The sequence below is a fragment of the Ahaetulla prasina genome, chromosome 5, assembly GCF_028640845.1.
Source record: "Ahaetulla prasina isolate Xishuangbanna chromosome 5, ASM2864084v1, whole genome shotgun sequence".
In the NCBI taxonomy this organism is placed as follows: domain Eukaryota; kingdom Metazoa; phylum Chordata; class Lepidosauria; order Squamata; family Colubridae; genus Ahaetulla; species Ahaetulla prasina.
This window is the reverse complement of record NC_080543.1, coordinates 37,584,805-37,601,871: the sequence shown is the minus strand read 5'-3', so window position 1 is coordinate 37,601,871 and position 17,067 is coordinate 37,584,805. Positions and strand designations below refer to the sequence as shown.

The window sequence follows — 17,067 nt, the reverse complement described above, 5'->3', positions numbered from 1 at the left end:
AAGGATAAAACCAACAGCACATTCCTCAGACCTGATAAACAATTTTTTTATTTTTTTATTTTGTCACAACAGTATATACAATCATCAACATAAACAATAATTCATCATGAGAGAAAAAGTATATATAAGTAAAAGTATAAGAAAAAGTAAGCATATAATACTATAATGAAGAGAACAATAGGACAGGAATGGTAGGCACTTTTGTGCTCTTATGCACACCCCTTATAGTCCTCTTAGGAATGGGGTGAGGTCAATAGTAGACAGTTTTTGGTTGAAGATTTTGGGGTTTTGAGTAGAGACTATAGAGTCAGGTAGTGAATTCCAAGCGTTAACAACTCTGTTACAAAAGTCATATTTTCTACAATCAAGTTTGAAACGGTTGACATTAAGTTTAAATCTATTGTTTGCTCTTTTATTGTTGCGATGGAAGCTGAAGTAGTCTTTTACAGGAAGAATATTACATTTATTATATATACATTTATATATTGTGTGGGATCAGCCTCATCCTACCCTAACACTACTGGAAAACCCCAGAGTAGAGGCCTGGAGGAAGTGTTTTCCAAAGGGCAAGTGCTGCTATGGAGAAGGTATGCTGCCTGTCACCCTGGAGGGCAATATTTAAGAAATATACCCACTTTATTGGACCTGGTGGAGCAGGCAGATAACTTTAGGGAAAGAGGATGCCATAAATAAACTGATCTTGTGATATTCATGGTTTTAAAGATGATAGCCATCACTTTATAACATATAAAACATATTTATTATTTTATATTTTATAATATTTATATTTTATAAATATAATTATATATTATATATTTATATAATATATATTTATAATTTAATTATAAATTTAATATATCTATATATTTATAAATAAAATATATGTATATTCCTTTTGTTATATCCAATTAATATAGTTATTACATGCTCATACTTATATATATATATATATACTTATATATTGTATAGTTATTACATGCTTATGCTTATATATACTGTGTGACAAAATAAATAAAAATAAATAAATAAATAAATACCTGCAAAAGAACTGGAAGTCTCTGTAACTCACAGAACAGCACTGCAACTATGACATGCCCCAGACTGTGCACACCACTGCATTATGGACCACTGGTAGTTTCCAGATGGTCTTTAAAGGCAACTCTTCCAGACAGGTTCCATGGCAGAAATAGGACCTTTCCAGTCCAGAAACACCTATAATTGCCACATGAGATGGATCTGTTCAAAACTCTCTTAGCCATAACTGCCACTTGCTCCTTTAATAGGAACCATGAGTTCAAGAAAACCCCTAAATTGTACACCATCTCTACCCAAAGGAGTGCAACTACAGCAGAACTCAAGGACAATAACTCATCAGATGCAAGGATCAAAAACTCAGATGTACTCCTTTTTCCTAGGGTTGAGTTGAAGCTAGTTTCTTCCCATCCAGTCTCCAGGTAATGAATCACAACCAGGACAAAGTTGCTTGGTTGATCAGGGATAGAAATGTATAAATGAGTATTATCAATGTGATATCAACCCCTATCAGAAGATAACTTCTCCCAGTGGCCTCATGTAGATGTTAAAGAGAAGTAAAATTTCCAAGCCCTGAGACAGCCCACATTGCAAGGGACCAGGATTTGGCCTTTTCTTCCTTCTCTGCACCTACAACATGGACTGGAACCTGCCTCAGAGAAGGAGAAGCTGCTACAGAGCATTCTCCTCTGCTAATCCCAGAACTAATGCCTGGAATAAACTACCTGACTGTGATCTCAGAGATTCCCAAAATCCCAAAAACTTCAACCAAAAACTGTCTACTATTGACCTCACCTCATTTCTAAGAGGTCTGTAAGGGGCGTGCATAAGAGCACAAGCGTGCCTACCGTTCCTGTCCTATTGTTTCCTTTCGTTATATCCAGTTAATATAGTTATTACATACTCATGCTTATATATATGCTTATATATTGTATAGTTATTTCATGCTTATGCTTATATATACTGTGTGACAAAATAAAATAAATAAAAAAATAAATAAAACTGATCCAGAAAAATATCATGATCAATGGTATCAAACACCACTGAGAGATTCAGGACAGCTAAAATGGATGCAGCATCCTCTGCAGGTTACCAACAAGCATAACAACACTGTCTCAATGCTATAGCATGACTTAAACCCTGACTGAACAATGTCTATAGTATAATTATTTTGTTTTGTTTTTACCATTGTGTTAATGGTACCTATACTTCTCTAAACATGGTTACTCTTGAGTTTTTATCCTTTTCAGCCAGGATTGGATCAAGAATGATAGGAAATACAGTCCAACATCAGTATCATCATAAATTCCATATCCTTTTTTTGCACTGGTTCTAAATCTTCAGCAAACTGCTTTACAATAAAAATGCTAAGTATATGCAGGAGGCATTTTTATAGCAAACACAATTGCCGACAGTATCTAATGTGCTGTTATTCATTGTATTTATAGGTATTCCTGCTTTAATTCTATCCTTCTATGAGAAATGCAGTATTATCATCAGATTTTCATCTGAAAATATACATCTGGGAAAAAAAGAAAAGAAAAGAGAACAGTCATCCTGCCAAGACCACAAAGAAAGATAATCAAATGTTAAACCCCCAGATTATTTCTCAGTTTGGCTTTTGCTTTGAATCTCTTACTTTTGGCCTTGCATATGATTAACCGTGGCAACTGCATTCCTTTGATCCCTTTTAGATCATTCTGTAATTTTTAATTTGAGTGACTGAGAGATCATCCAGATGGTAGATGCTAACAGAAGTTAATGTGTAATTAGTCCCTCTTTTCCTCCTAAATATTTTTGCCCAATTAAAAAGAGAAAATTAAAGACTTGGGAAAACAGGAGAGAGGGAAAGAGAGCGAAATATACACTACACATCTCATTTTACCTTCCACCCTATTAAATTCCACAAATTAGGAATTGTGAAGCATCCTGAGATATTGGTAACACATATTAGTAGTTGCGTAATTGTTAGTGGTTATTTTCTCAAGTAATTATGAGAGGAATACAGTCAGATACAGAACATGTTATCTCACTCCAAGATATGAGACATTTGTATCAACAATTTGGTCCTTGGAGAAATAAATTTATTTATTTGCAAATGAATTATATTTATGCACTGCATAATAGTATTCAGTATTAACATATTAGAGACATATCATCTACAGTTACAAATCAGTGTCATTTTAATTATGCACACAAATTACCCTACCATCTCCCAACTCTCAGCATGTAAAAGACATTACTGGTTAAATGACAAGATTATGACTGGGAAATAAATGCAACCTGTCTTGCTGAAAATAGCTGCAATTTAAACTTTTTGGATAAGCTTTCAGGGAATCATTCATTCTTCAGAATTAGAATTAAACGAACAGTAAAATCTCGTTTGATTCATGCTCATATTGTAGTAAATACATGGGGCTTTTTAAAAAAGAGTACAGAAGTAGTTTCTCACTGTCTACTTCCATGGGGCTTTTTACTCAGTAGTTAATTCCAAAGTTCTACGCTTCCCTGGAAGCATTTCTGCAAATATTAACCAGGTGTAACTCTGCTAGCTTTTTGAAGTTAGCCAAGCGTGGTTGGATGTTTCCACCAGCTATGTTCTGTTTTGGAGATTTAACTCTGTTTATTTCTGGCCTCTCTCCAGTTTATTTGAACCATGGGAAAAAATTATATTGTCTTATGAGTCATTATAACTCTGCAGATCTAGTGATTAATCAAGTTTCCTGCAGATGGATTTATGAAGGCAACAGCTGTCAAGAGCCAATGTAAAGGACAGAGTCTAGGCTTCATTAGAGAAACAATGGACAGGTGCCAGCCACTCATCACACTGTGAAATGGATAGAACTAAGCGCAAAAAAATAAATAAATTGGATAGACGTTACACATAGAGGCAAATACCTTGAATTATCATTGTGATCACTCTATTCTTTTTATTTATTAAGACTTTTCTAAGATCTTATTAGAGCTTGGCATTTTCATTTGTAATGGTAGGTTTTCAAGTTCTAGCCTCAGTTTGGATGAAGCTCGACCAAGCACTTGCAGGACTCAAGTCTACAGTACTTTTCTTTCACCCATTGTGAAAGAGCTAGGCTCTTTGGGAGATTGCCCATAGATAATAAGATCTACTGTATGCAGAAAGAGATATAAAATCATCTGCCCTGGATTGAAATCCAGGATCTTTAATTTTTGTTTTTAGCTTTTGCTCTTGATAACTGTTGTCTTCATGCATTAAAATAAGAATACTTTTGAGGGCAAAATGGCACAGAAACAAGAAATGTCGATAGCTCCAAACTGTTGGTTTGGGTTGGTTCATTAAAAACTTTACTGTCTGGCTCTGGAAAGTCCACAGTATAATGTGTGTCTACAGAAATGTGTGCCTTTTGTTTGTGTATTGAGAGGGTTTTTTTGTATAGGCTAACAATAAAAAAGATGCAGCTATGATATGTGGGATGCTGAGTCAATACTGAGTCAATCAGGATATTGATGCGGGTTAACACTTCTCAAAACCCACAGCTGAATATTCCCTTTTTATACTGCTTGGTGGTCTGAAATGCAGTATATGACTGTCAACACATTCCGAACGTTTTTGACAACCTAGCCAAGGCAGATTTCAACTTCAAGGTTATTTTCTGCTAGGAAAATAAAATGAATATTTAGCTTTCTTGTTTTGCTTTACTTTGCTTCATGTTAATTTACACCATGGGTGGAAAAGCTGTGATTCTTTAACTGTTTGGGAACTAACAGTTCACAGGCTTTTTCACTGAAGTCATGTCAGCTGTAGCTGCTGGAGTTTATAGTGAACATCTAGAGAACTACCATATACATTTATAAAATAGCCCTGTGGTAGAGTTGTGATATATCAGTTTTCTAAACATTTTTATTTTCAAAGAATTAAAAAGTCCATTTTATTTCCAGTGGGAAAAGAAGTTGTGATTGATCTTACTGATGTATGAATACTATTTTTCATACTAGAAAGATCGTGTCTTGTTTTTCTTATAATAATATTATAATTGCCTACAGCAATTGTGTGCAGCTGTTGATTGATAACTACAGATTAAAAAATCATTTAAATTATAAATAATAGAATCTAAAAGCTTGAGAGGGACTCTGAAGCATCTCCATAATTTGTGCCTGAAGTATAATTTTTGTTCTGACAAAAAGTAATCAATATAAAAAGTAAATCTTTTTAATCCATTTTATATGTACAAGTTTAGCAAACGTAGCTTTGGAGCACAGCCTTTGCACACTACTCAAAAATCTGTTTTTGAGGGCACCATAGTATGCACCCCATCTGAACATGGTAAGCACCCTGTATTAATCTCAATTATTCTTTATTGTCTCTAATATCAGCAAATAGCCCGAGCCTGTAAAGATGAAGTGAGGAAAGCTAAGGCTCATAATGAACAAAGGCTAGCGACAAAAGTAAAAAATAACAAAAAAAGCTTCTTCCAACATGTTAAAAACAAGAAAAAAGTCAAGGAAACAATTGGCCCATTGCTGGGAGAAAGTGGCAAGAAGATGACAAGCAACAGGGAGAAAGCAGATCTACTTAACTCATATTTTGCATCTGTCTTTACACAAAAGGAAAAAACAATCCAACCTATCAAAAACATCACTACAAAAAACAGATTAGAAACACAAGTTAAAATAGGGAAGAAAATGGTAAGTGAACACCTGTCTACCCTAGACGAGTTCAAATCACCAGGACCGGATGGATTACACCCCAAGGTTCTGAAGGAACTGGCAGACGTGATCTCAGAACCACTGAACTATATCTTTCAAAGATTCTGGAGCACAGGGGAGCTGCCAGAGGACTGGAAAAGAGCTGATGTAGTTCCCATCTTCAAAAAAGGAAAAAAAACAGATCCAGGAAACTACAGACCTATCAGCCTCTCCTCAATACTGGGAAGATTCTGGAAAAGATAATCAAGCAACGAATCACCGAACACCTAGAAGCAAACAAAGTAATAACCAAAAGCCAACATGGGTTTGTCAAAAACAGATCATGCCAGACTAATCTTATCGCATTCTTTGACAAAATGACAAAATTAGTAGACCAGAGGAATGCTGTTGATATAATTTACTTGGACTTCAGTAAAGCATTTGATAAAGTAGACCATAACCTACTACTAGATAAAGTAGAAAAATGTGGGTTAGACAGCACCACCACCAGATGGATTCGTAACTGGCTGACCAACCGCACTCAATGTGTAGTCCTCAACGGAACTACATCCACATGGAGGGAAGTATGCAGTGGAGTACCCCAAGGCTCTGTTTTAGGCCCAGTACTCTTCAACATCTTCATCAATGACTTGGACGAGGGGATAGATTGGCCCCAATGGAGAGGGTGCGCAACTTGGGCGTCCTCCTGGATGAACGGCTGTCTTTTGAAGATCATTTGACGGCCATCTCCAGGAGAGCTTTTTACCAGGTTCGCCTGGTTCGCCAGTTGCGCCCCTTTCTAGACCGGGATGCCCTATGCACGGTCACTCACGCCCTCATGACGTCTCGTCTGGATTACTGCAATGCTCTCTACATGGGGCTCCCCTTGAGGGGCATCCGGAGGCTTCAGTTAGTTCAGAATGCGGCTGCGCGGGTGATAGAGGGAGCCCCTCGTGGCTTCCATGTGACACCTCTCCTGCGCAGACTGCACTGGCTACCTGTGGCCTTCCGGGCCTTCAAGGTTTTGGTAACTATCTTTAAAGCGCTCCATGGCATAGGGCCGGGCTATTTACGGGACCGCCTGCTGCTACCGAATACCTCTCACCGACCCGTGCGCTCTCACAGAGAGGGACTCCTCAGGGTGCCATCAGCTAGGCAGTGCCGTCTGGCGACACCCAGGGGAAGGGCCTTCTCTGTGGGGGCTCCCACCCTCTGGAACGAACTCCCCCCAGGACTTCGTCAACTTCCGGACCTCCGGACCTTCCGTCGCGAGCTTAAAACACATCTATTCATCTGCGCAGGACTGGATTAGATTTTAAATTTATATTGGTTTTAATGAGTTTTATTATTTATATTGTTCTTTTAAAAATTCGGCCATGTAGAATAAGTTTTTTAATTGTTATTTTATTCTGTATTTATATGTATTTTTTACTTGCCTGTAAACCGCCCTGAGTCCCTAGGGAGATAGGGCGGTATTTCTGGACCGGGATGCCTTATGCACAGTCACTCATGCTCTCGTCACTTCTCGCCTGGATTATTGCAATGCTCTCTACATGGGGCTACCCCTGAGGTGCACCGGAGACTTCAGCTAGTCAGAATGCGGCTGCGCGGGTGATAGAGGGAGCCCCTCATGGCTCCCATCTGACACCTCTCCTGCGCAGACTGCACTGGCTACCTGTGGCCTTCCGGGTGCGCTTCAAGGTTTTGATAACTATCTTTATAAAGCGCTCCATGGCATAGGGCCGGGCTATTTACGGGACCGCCTGCTGCTACCGAATACCTCTCACCGACCCGTGCGCTCTCACAGAGAGGGACTCCTCAGGGTGCCGTCAGCTAGGCAGTGCCGTCTGGCGACACCCAGGAGAAGGGCCTTCTCTGTGGGGGCTCCCACCCTCTGGAACGAACTCCCCCCAGGACTTCGTCAACTTCCGGACCTCCGGACCTTCCGTCGCGAGCTTAAAACACATCTATTCATCTGCGCAGGACTGGATTAGATTTTAAATTTATATTGGTTTTAATGAGTTTTATTATTTATATTGTTCTTTTAAAAATTCGGCCATGTAGAATAAGTTTTTTACTTGTTATTTTATTCTGTATTTATATGTATTTTTTACTTGCCTGTAAACCGCCCTGAGTCCCTAGGGAGATAGGGCGATATTTCTGGACCGGGATGCCTTATGCACAGTCACTCATGCTCTCGTCACTTCTCGCCTGGATTATTGCAATGCTCTCTACATGGGGCTACCCCTGAGGTGCACCCGGAGACTTCAGCTAATCCAGAATGCAGCTGCGCGGGTGATTGAGGGAGCACCACGTTGCTCCCGGGTAACACCACTCCTGCGCAGTCTGCACTGGCTACCTGTGGTCTTTCGGGTGCGCTTCAAGGTTATGGTTACCACCTTTAAAGCGCTCCATGGCTTAGGGCCCGGGTACTTACGGGACCACCTGCTGTTACCTTATGCCTCCCATCGACCTGTATGCTCTCACAGAGAGGGTCTTCTCAGGGTGCCGTCTGCCAAGCAATGCTGGCTGGCGGCCCCCAGGGGAAGGGCCTTCTCTGTTGGAGCTCCTACTCTCTGGAACGACCTTCCCCCCGGTTTGCGCCAAATATCTGACCTTCGGACCTTTCGTCGGGAATTAAAAACTTATTTATTCATCCAAGCGGGACTGGACTGATTTTTTAGATTTTTTAAATTTCTAAATTTTAAATTTTAAATTTTTAAATTTTCTGTAATTTTATATGGGGTATTTTAGGTTGGTCAATTTGACGGTTTTAATTCGGCCACTATTGAATAGGTATTTTAAATTGATTTTTAACTTTGTATACTTATTGCTTTTTATCTTGGCTGTACACCGCCCTGAGTCCTTCGGGAGAAGGGCGGTATAAAAGTTTAATTAATAAATAATAAATAAATAAATGTGATAAATAAAAAAATAAATAAATAAAAATAGATGGGGAACTCATCAAATTTGCAGATGACACCAAGCTGGCAGGAATAGCCAACACTCCAGAAGATAGGCTCAAGTTACAGAAAGATCTTGACAGACTTGAACATTGGGCGCTATCTAACAAAATGAAATTCAACAGTGAAAAAAGTAAGGTTCTACATTTAGGCCAAAAAAACAAAATGCACCAGTACCGTATATGTGGTACCTTGCTCAATAGTAGTACCTGTGAGAGGGATCTTGGAGTCCTAGTGGACAACCATTTAGATATGAGCCAGCAGTGTGCAGCAGCTGCTAAAAAAGCCAACACAGTTCTGGGCTGCATAAACAGAGGGATAGAATCAAGATCACGTGAAGTGTTAGTACCACTTTATAATGCCTTGGTAAGGCCACACTTGGAATATTGCATCCAGTTTTGGTCACCATGATGTAAAAAAGATGTTGAGACTCTAGAAAGAGTGCAGAGAAGAGCAACAAAGATGATTAGGGGACTGGAGGCTAAAACATATGAAGAACGGTTGCAGGAACTGGGTATGTCTAGTTTAATAAAAAGAAGGACTAGGGGAGACATGATAGCAGTGTTCCAATATCTCAGGGGTTGCCACAAAGAAGAGGGAGTCGGGCTGTTTTCCAAAGCACCTGAGGGTAGAACAAGAAGCAATGGGTGGAAACTGATCAAAGAAAGAAGCAATTTAGAACTAAGGAGAAATTTCCTGACAGTTAGAATAATTAATAAGTGGAACGACTTGCCTTCAGAAGTTGTGAATGTTCCAACACTGGAAATTTTTAAGAAAATGTTGGATAACCATCTGACTGAGATGGTGTAGGGTTTCCTGCCTGGGCAGGGGGTAGGACTAGAAGGCCTCCAAGGTCCCTTCCAACTCTGTTGTTATGTTATGTTAATATTTTCTTAGTAAGAAACCTAGTATAATGTGTCCTCACTTGTGAAAACTCAAATCTTCCACAGAGTTCAGTTTTTCAACTATTTACTTCTGCTAAAAACAATGAACACTTCTTGTCTAGATAGGAACAGAATAACTAACCTAAGCTGCTTTCTTTGGAAGTATTCATACAAGCTATTTGCAGTCACATCTGTGCTCCTTAATGCTAGACATCTTAATTTATTTTCATTCAAATAGGAATGGGCATTCAGTATGTACATGAATGTAAAAGCATTTAAGGATCCAGTGAAATTCATTTCCATTAAATAGGATTCTAGCTGAGGAATCATTTTACTTGGAATGATATTGAAGAAGACACATTCCAAAATAGCTATTGACTCCACTTTGTTTCCAGACACAAAATTCAGTTAGTTCCTTAGAACCTATTTAGTTCTTAACAGCCAATATGTCTGGGACACTGTTCTTACTTGAACTATCTTCTTCACATGGGTTTGCCCAAGAGACCCCTTACCAAGTTCTACTTCCTACAAAAAGGCAGCACTTGGCTACTGAAGTCGTTTCCCTGACGGCATCCTACATTTGAAGATATCTTTTCTGAAAAATAATATTGATAAGCAACATTTTGTCTTTTCAGTTTTTTGTTTATTTATTTGTAAAATTTATAGAACACCCATCTTACCTCAAATAACTCTGGGTGGCTTACAATCATAACCATTAAAATATTTTTCCTCAGCTGATTAATGTTTTAATGAAGTTGTTTGTCGCAGCAGATGTTGAAGGTTTTTTGAATTACATTGAATAAATAAATGGAGATTCCAACAAGAAAAAAGTACAAGTTACCTGATAAAATACCTTCTTTTAATACAGTTATATAAGGAGAATCTCTTACTTCCTTTTTGGCATTCAAAATCTGCACATGTAGAAGAGTGAGCGATCCACATGTATACAACTTGTAATTTACCTCTTTTTATGTATATATATTTTCTCCTGGGCATAAAATGTTAGTATTTACACTGGAAAGAAAATCATGACTTGACATGATGAAAAGTGCTTCCAGATGATTGGCAGGAATTGATGTCATCAACTGATTGACAGAAGGTTTAATTGACTTTCCTAAGCCACACAATCCAAGGTGTGAATTAGGGAGTTTCCAAAAGATGCAGCCTGTGTGAATAAAATGCTGTCATTTTTCATCGTGATGTTAACAAGTATGCTGGAGCCCAGGGGATTAAATGAAATAAAATCTCCAAATCTGTGAAGCAAGTTCAATTGCCTTCCTAACCCTAGTTTGGCTCCATGCTTTTCCCTCATTAATTAAGCCAGAGCAGGTTAATAGAAAAGGGCCTCTGGTGGCTCAGACTGGTAAGACAGTCTGTTATTAATAGCAGCTGCTTGCAATTACTTCAGGTTCAAGTCCCACCAAGCCCAAGGTTGACTCAGCCTTCCATCCTTTATAAGGTAGGTAAAATGAGGACCCAGATTGTTGGGGGCAATAAGTTGACTTTGTATATAATATACAAATGGGTGAAGACTATTGCTTGACATAGTGTAAGCCGCCCTGAGTCTTCGGAGAAGGGCGGGATATAAATGCAAATAAAAAATATATATTATTCACGGAAACAAGTTAAAAATAATCTGGCCAGCTATTACAAATATTTCTGTGATGCCAATTTGAATTTTGATAGTGAATAACAAATTATTAGTCGCCTTAGTTTGCAATCTGTTTGGTGTGGGATCCTAGTAAATGTTACCCATAGTGGGTAGTAAAACTGTTCAGTGCCAAAATATTCTCCCGGACTACTAAAGATATTGTAGACGGCAAGAAGTATATATCCATTCCATCCCCCCTTCCTCTCCCTCCTATAACTTATTACAGGACTAGAAACCTTCATGTCCAAAATTTAGTATTTTGACAAGCCCTTTGCAGGATTGTCTTGCAGGTTTGTATTTATAGGTAAGTTTATTTTATTTTACTTTATTTTGCTTTTAAATTGATCAGCAATACATCTTTGTATTTACTTTGTAAATTTTGCATTGCTTAATAAAGAGTTAGAATCCAAACTAATTAATAAATCCCTCTCCTTAAAATGTCACATACTTTGAAATGTGCCTTCTTCCCCCACCCTCCTCAACTTCTTCTAGGACCAGCTGCCAAATTTAGAAACAAGGGAAACTATTGATGCCTTTTACGTCCCTATCATCAATGACCTTGGTGAAAGATGTATAAAAGCCAGGAACTGTAGAATCTCCTTAGTTGGTCCTTTTCTTGCCAGGGTAGGTATTAACCTCTCTTCTTTCTGAAGATATATGAGTATATTTTGAGCCTGGTGTCCTATAAAGTTTGATTGGTATTGTATGTTTTTCTGCTAAGGTTTAGTTTTGCTAGCCACATAAACAGAGAATATTGTTTTAGTAGTGGTGACCTACTGTCAATAATGTATAGTTTAGACGTATTAAATGCTTAGTTTTTTGAAAGAGATTGGGATCTGTGTTATATTAAAGATAGACTGATAAATTTTTAGTCATATTTTCTATTTTTTCCAACTATCATTGGAACTCATTCTGTGATACAATTTAAACAGATTGTGGATTGAGATTAAGTAAGAGCTGAGCCGGAATTCTTTAGAAATAAATAGTTTAAACCAATTCTTATTGTAGACAAGAAAATATTGATCACTGCAGTGGTATACAGCTATTTGTTGGGATTTTTCTTGGATTGTATTCTTCCTGTTTTTATTCATAATACTCTTCTTTTTAACTCTCCAAAATTTCATTTTTTTAAAAAAAGCATTCTTTTCTTTTCTTTTATTTTAAAGAGTCAATACTAATTTGTGCCACAGATTAGAATTCCATTTCTTCCTACTTTTAACATTACTTAGTATTTCTGTCCAATGTTTCTTTAGCCCAGGAATTACATCCTATTGCCATTGTTTGTATAGCACATTATGAGACCTTTCTGAAATTAGTCTAATACTTGAAGACTATGGAATATCTCAACAGATGAGAAACCCTGTATGGAAAAGATTATTCATATTATTTCCAACCTTAATAGCTGAAAATTTATAAAGATTACTCAGACTTTCTGTTTTGGGATAAAAATCTTGATACAGTGATCCTTATTAATGAACGTATAAAAGAAATCCTGGAGAGATTTCTTGTCACTGATAATATAAAATTACAAGCAAAGGTCAATTGCATTCAATGTAGTTTTCAGTGAATGAGTCATTTGTTGTACACAAAAATGACTCATGTCTTACTTCCCACTTTTTTTTTAACCAAGGTTTTCTTTTTGATAAATCTTATTTGTACGAAATGATAGAATTACCACCAAGAAGCTATTATGTCAGATATATAAACATCAAGAGCACAAATAAAAACTAATGTTGATTATTCTTTTGAATGTCTAGTTTTAAAAGGAACTAATCAGGGATGGCTATTATCATCCTTCTGTTTAATTTATTTACAAAAACATTAACACTAGCAACATTCAAAAAGTAATATAAAGGGAAAAATGCATTTCTTTAATTTCTCACTCCTTATTCTTTCAAACCTAGTACATTTGGATAACTGTAAAAAAAAGGCTTCAAAAGTTTTGCAAAATTATCAGGCCTATCAATTATTTAAAAATGATAAAAAGCAGGGTTCTATATCAGATAGAGTGTATAGTATAATGTATATATGTATAACTGTATATCTGACCTTGTGGAAAATGAAGGGCCTATCTGGAACAATTGCCTTTAATAAAGATTTAGTAAGTTAAAGCATGCATTTGAGACAGACTATTAATCTATAAAGTGTCATGGTTACTTTGGTCTCAGCTAAATTCATGTTATGAGCAAAGAGGATACTAGAACTTGTAAACCCATGTTTTTGAGAAAACAATAATCATTCTGCACAAGCCAAAAGTTTAATATAATAAATTTACTCCTATTTGTTGTATTTATTGGTGACCCTACACTAGGTTTGAGACAAGTTTAGGAGTCAGTTTTAGGCAAGGCATTGGATGGCGCCATATGGCACTCTTATATGTTTCAGAGCAGGAATTATATTGTAAGACCTTACATTTATGTTATTTAATTCCTATAGGAATTCTATATAAAATACATAATTATCGAATAGGTGATGGTTATAATAAAACAGACTCTGTTCCATTTTAGGTGGAAATGCAGTAAAGACTCAAAATTTTGAGGGAAATCTTTGACAAAATAATATTTATTTTTTATTTATTTTTTATTTATTATTTATTTATTTATCTTAACAGTATATATAAGCATTAACATGAAATAACTATATAATATATAAGCATATATATGAGCATAAGTATGTAATAACTATATTAATTGGATATAATGAAGAGGAACAATAGGACAAGGAACGGTAGGCACGTTTGTGCTCTTATGCATGCCCCTTATAGACCTCTTAGGAATGGGGTGAGCTCAATAGTAGATAGTTTTTGGTTAAAGCAATAACTAAACAATGAAGGAGTTCCTACCAAATTTAAACATATTATATACAGTATATTTGATGGAACTTACAAAGCAAAAATCATATTGTTTCCTGCTTCTAGCAGCAAAGTTAATTTTCATGACTCTTGAAATATCTGCAACTATTTTTGCTTGAAAAATGATTTTATAAGATTTGATCTATTGCTCAGCTTGAGAAGTGGAAATAATTATTGTACAGAAATTGGCATAATTTTATCTGTTTTATAAATAGCAAAATTAATACTCATCAAAATATGGAAATTTTAAATTTAAATGAGCTGATACAAGAATGTAGAAACTATTTTATTTTGTATAATGAAACAATGTAATACCATTTTGAATGTTAGAAATTTTATATAGTAAGTCTTCTTTTGACTCATAATGGCTTTAGATTAGGTCCTTTTAATAAAAAACATAGCTTCCATTATTACTTTTATTTTTGAAATATGCACAGCTCTACCGTTTCCCCAAAAATAAGAGATCCCCTGATAATAAGCCCAATTGGGTTTTTGAGCGCATGCACTAAAATAAGCCTCCCCCAGAAAATAAGCCCTTCCCAAAAATATTTAAACACAGAACTGGAAATCAGGTAAGATGGAAAGACGAGCAGATCTTGCTCTACGCATCCCCAAATAATAAAATCTCCCTGAAAATAAGGCCAAGCGCTTATTTCGGGATTCAAAAAAATATAAGACAGGGTATTATTTTCGGGAAAACACGGTAGTATTCATGTTTACTATAAAATAAACAAAAACTGAACAGTCTCTTGGCCTGCTTGCTTTGAAGATGAATGAATGAATGAATGAATGAACCTGTTGATGATACCAACATTCATTTATATTGGAGAAAAATCATATGTTTAAAAGATTGCAGTATCACTTTTATTCAAATTCATAGTTAGAATCCAGTGTAAGTTTCTAAATCCCAAGTTATCTTTAAATTCAAAAGTTGAGGAAAAAATAAGCAATATGTTCTGTGGCTAATTCATTTTGTATCATAAGTCATCTCATATTTGAGTGTTCTCAGAACCTGTAACAGTTTATGGTTCTATTTAATCTTTTGGCTGTTTCCCCTTTATGAGAAAATTCTAGCAAAATGTTACAAGATTTCTATGTTCACTGCAAGAAGAAGGAATTGCTATTCCTTGGTTTTTGTAATCCACTCAGAGAACAGTAATAATTAGAAATTATAATGGTGCATTAGCAATTATATACTAAATGTCACAATATCTCCAAGGAATTTTTCCATTCACTCCACAAAAAATCTGAAGAACAAAAGGTATTTGATTTTCTAAATTTCAAGTATGCATTATTTTATTTGCTTCATCAATTTATATAACTGCTCACTCAAAATAAAAGTAAGGATGCATTCATCATTACAGTACAAAATAATTTAAGTAAAAGAAAATCAAATTTGACTTTAAATGGCTGTATTCTTTGTTGAATTCTCTGACTTGCTTTAAATATTGTAAACCTTGAAATCCAAAAATCTTCCTCCGGTAATATATTACTGAACCATATTCTGCCTGTTTCAGTTGTTTGTGACTAGTTGTTAGCTATGTTGCTGTCAATCTGCATAAATACTTCTGAACTAAATGGTCTGATTCAATATGGCAACATTGTGTGCCAAAATCAGCCTTCCTTAACTCCTACAATCGCCAGCTGGCAGAATTAGTAAGCAATTATAACGGTTGTGGTACCAACATATTTGGATGCACTAGGATGTGTTAGGAGTAGAACAAGAGTGGGAAGCTGAATTCTCTGGAGGAGGAGTATATCTCTTCAAGGTCAGACAGATTGTCACATTATGGCACAATAGTGGGACATATATAGCTTTAAAAAATTTATCAGCAAATTGTTGTGTATTAGGTACAAAATGGTGTCCGTATCAGAAATAATGTTCCCAGAGAAGATTAAATCTGATTATTATTTTTCTATTCCCCTAAAAATTAAATGCTGGATGATATACATTGAAAATGTTCCAAATGAATCATTTAGGCCTGAAAAAAGGAGACCTGAAATAAGAATAATCTTAATGTGTATAGAATTAATTATGTGCACAATCAAATCAGTACTGCTAAATTATTGTGAGCAGTCCTATAGAAACCAGAACAACAGAAACATTTAAAGAATAAATGAATGTATGTGTTTGGAACTGGGGAACAATGTTATCTGTGGGTTTTAGAACATGCATTTATTAATTTAATTTAATTAATTTAATTTAATTATTCATTTATTAAATTTATATTATTTTAGAAGTTTCCTTTTGCTGCAGAGAATGAGCAGTGTGCTTCCAAATTATGGAAGAATGCTGGAGAAGAACTTACCACAAATACTATATTGTATTCTTAGTGGAAATAATAAATTAATTTGCTCAATGTATGGCCCACTTTTCCACTAAGAATAAAATATAGTATTTGTGGTAAGTTTTTCTCCAGCATTCTTCCATAATAATAATCCCGCAAAGTAAATTGGCTAAAAGATAATGGTTAGCCCAAGGGCAACTGGTCAGCTTTCTTTCCTGAAGAGGAATTTGAATCTGGATGTCACCAGCCTTAGTTCAATATTTTAATTTAAAATTGTTATTTCGACCAAGAAGCATATTCCTTTTCTATGCTTTAGTGTCCTGTTACTTTAACAGGAATGATTTTTCTGATGCAACTGTATCTCTTAATCTCAAATATACGGATTTTCTTTTTATTTGTTCAGGGTCTATGTTTGGCTATGTTGGAAAATAGAATAGAATAGAATAGAATAGAATAGAATAGAATAGAATAGAATAGAATAGAATAGAATAGAATAGAATAACATTGGAAAGATGTTACCTACTTCTGTTTGGACTACTTTGAGTTTGTCATTTTATCTTTGTAGGCTAGCTTGCTTCATTTTTCTTTTGTGAGCCTTCATCCTTCACTTTGCTTGCCAAGATGATGGACATGTCGGAGTTCGGGGAAGCTGGACCTTTCCTCCGAAAAAGTGAGAAGGAAATCATGGTATTGCAGACAGTGGCCTTTGATGGTAAGATATAATGTGATTTTTCTG

The 17,067-nt window shown here is 36.0% G+C and overlaps 1 protein-coding gene across 1 annotated transcript in view; it reads left to right on the top strand.

The window, feature by feature from the left end:
- The first annotated feature begins 11,749 nt into the window (after positions 1-11,749).
- The window catches only part of MYH15 (myosin heavy chain 15), a 107,257-nt gene continuing 101,939 nt past the window's right edge, over positions 11,750-17,067 (top strand). Inside the window, exons 1-2 of the mRNA XM_058186017.1 lie at positions 11,750-11,816; positions 16,897-17,043. Coding sequence (XP_058042000.1) covers positions 16,953-17,043 — 91 coding nt within the window. The 5' untranslated portion in view covers positions 11,750-11,816; positions 16,897-16,952. The remainder of the gene's footprint in view (positions 11,817-16,896; positions 17,044-17,067) is intronic.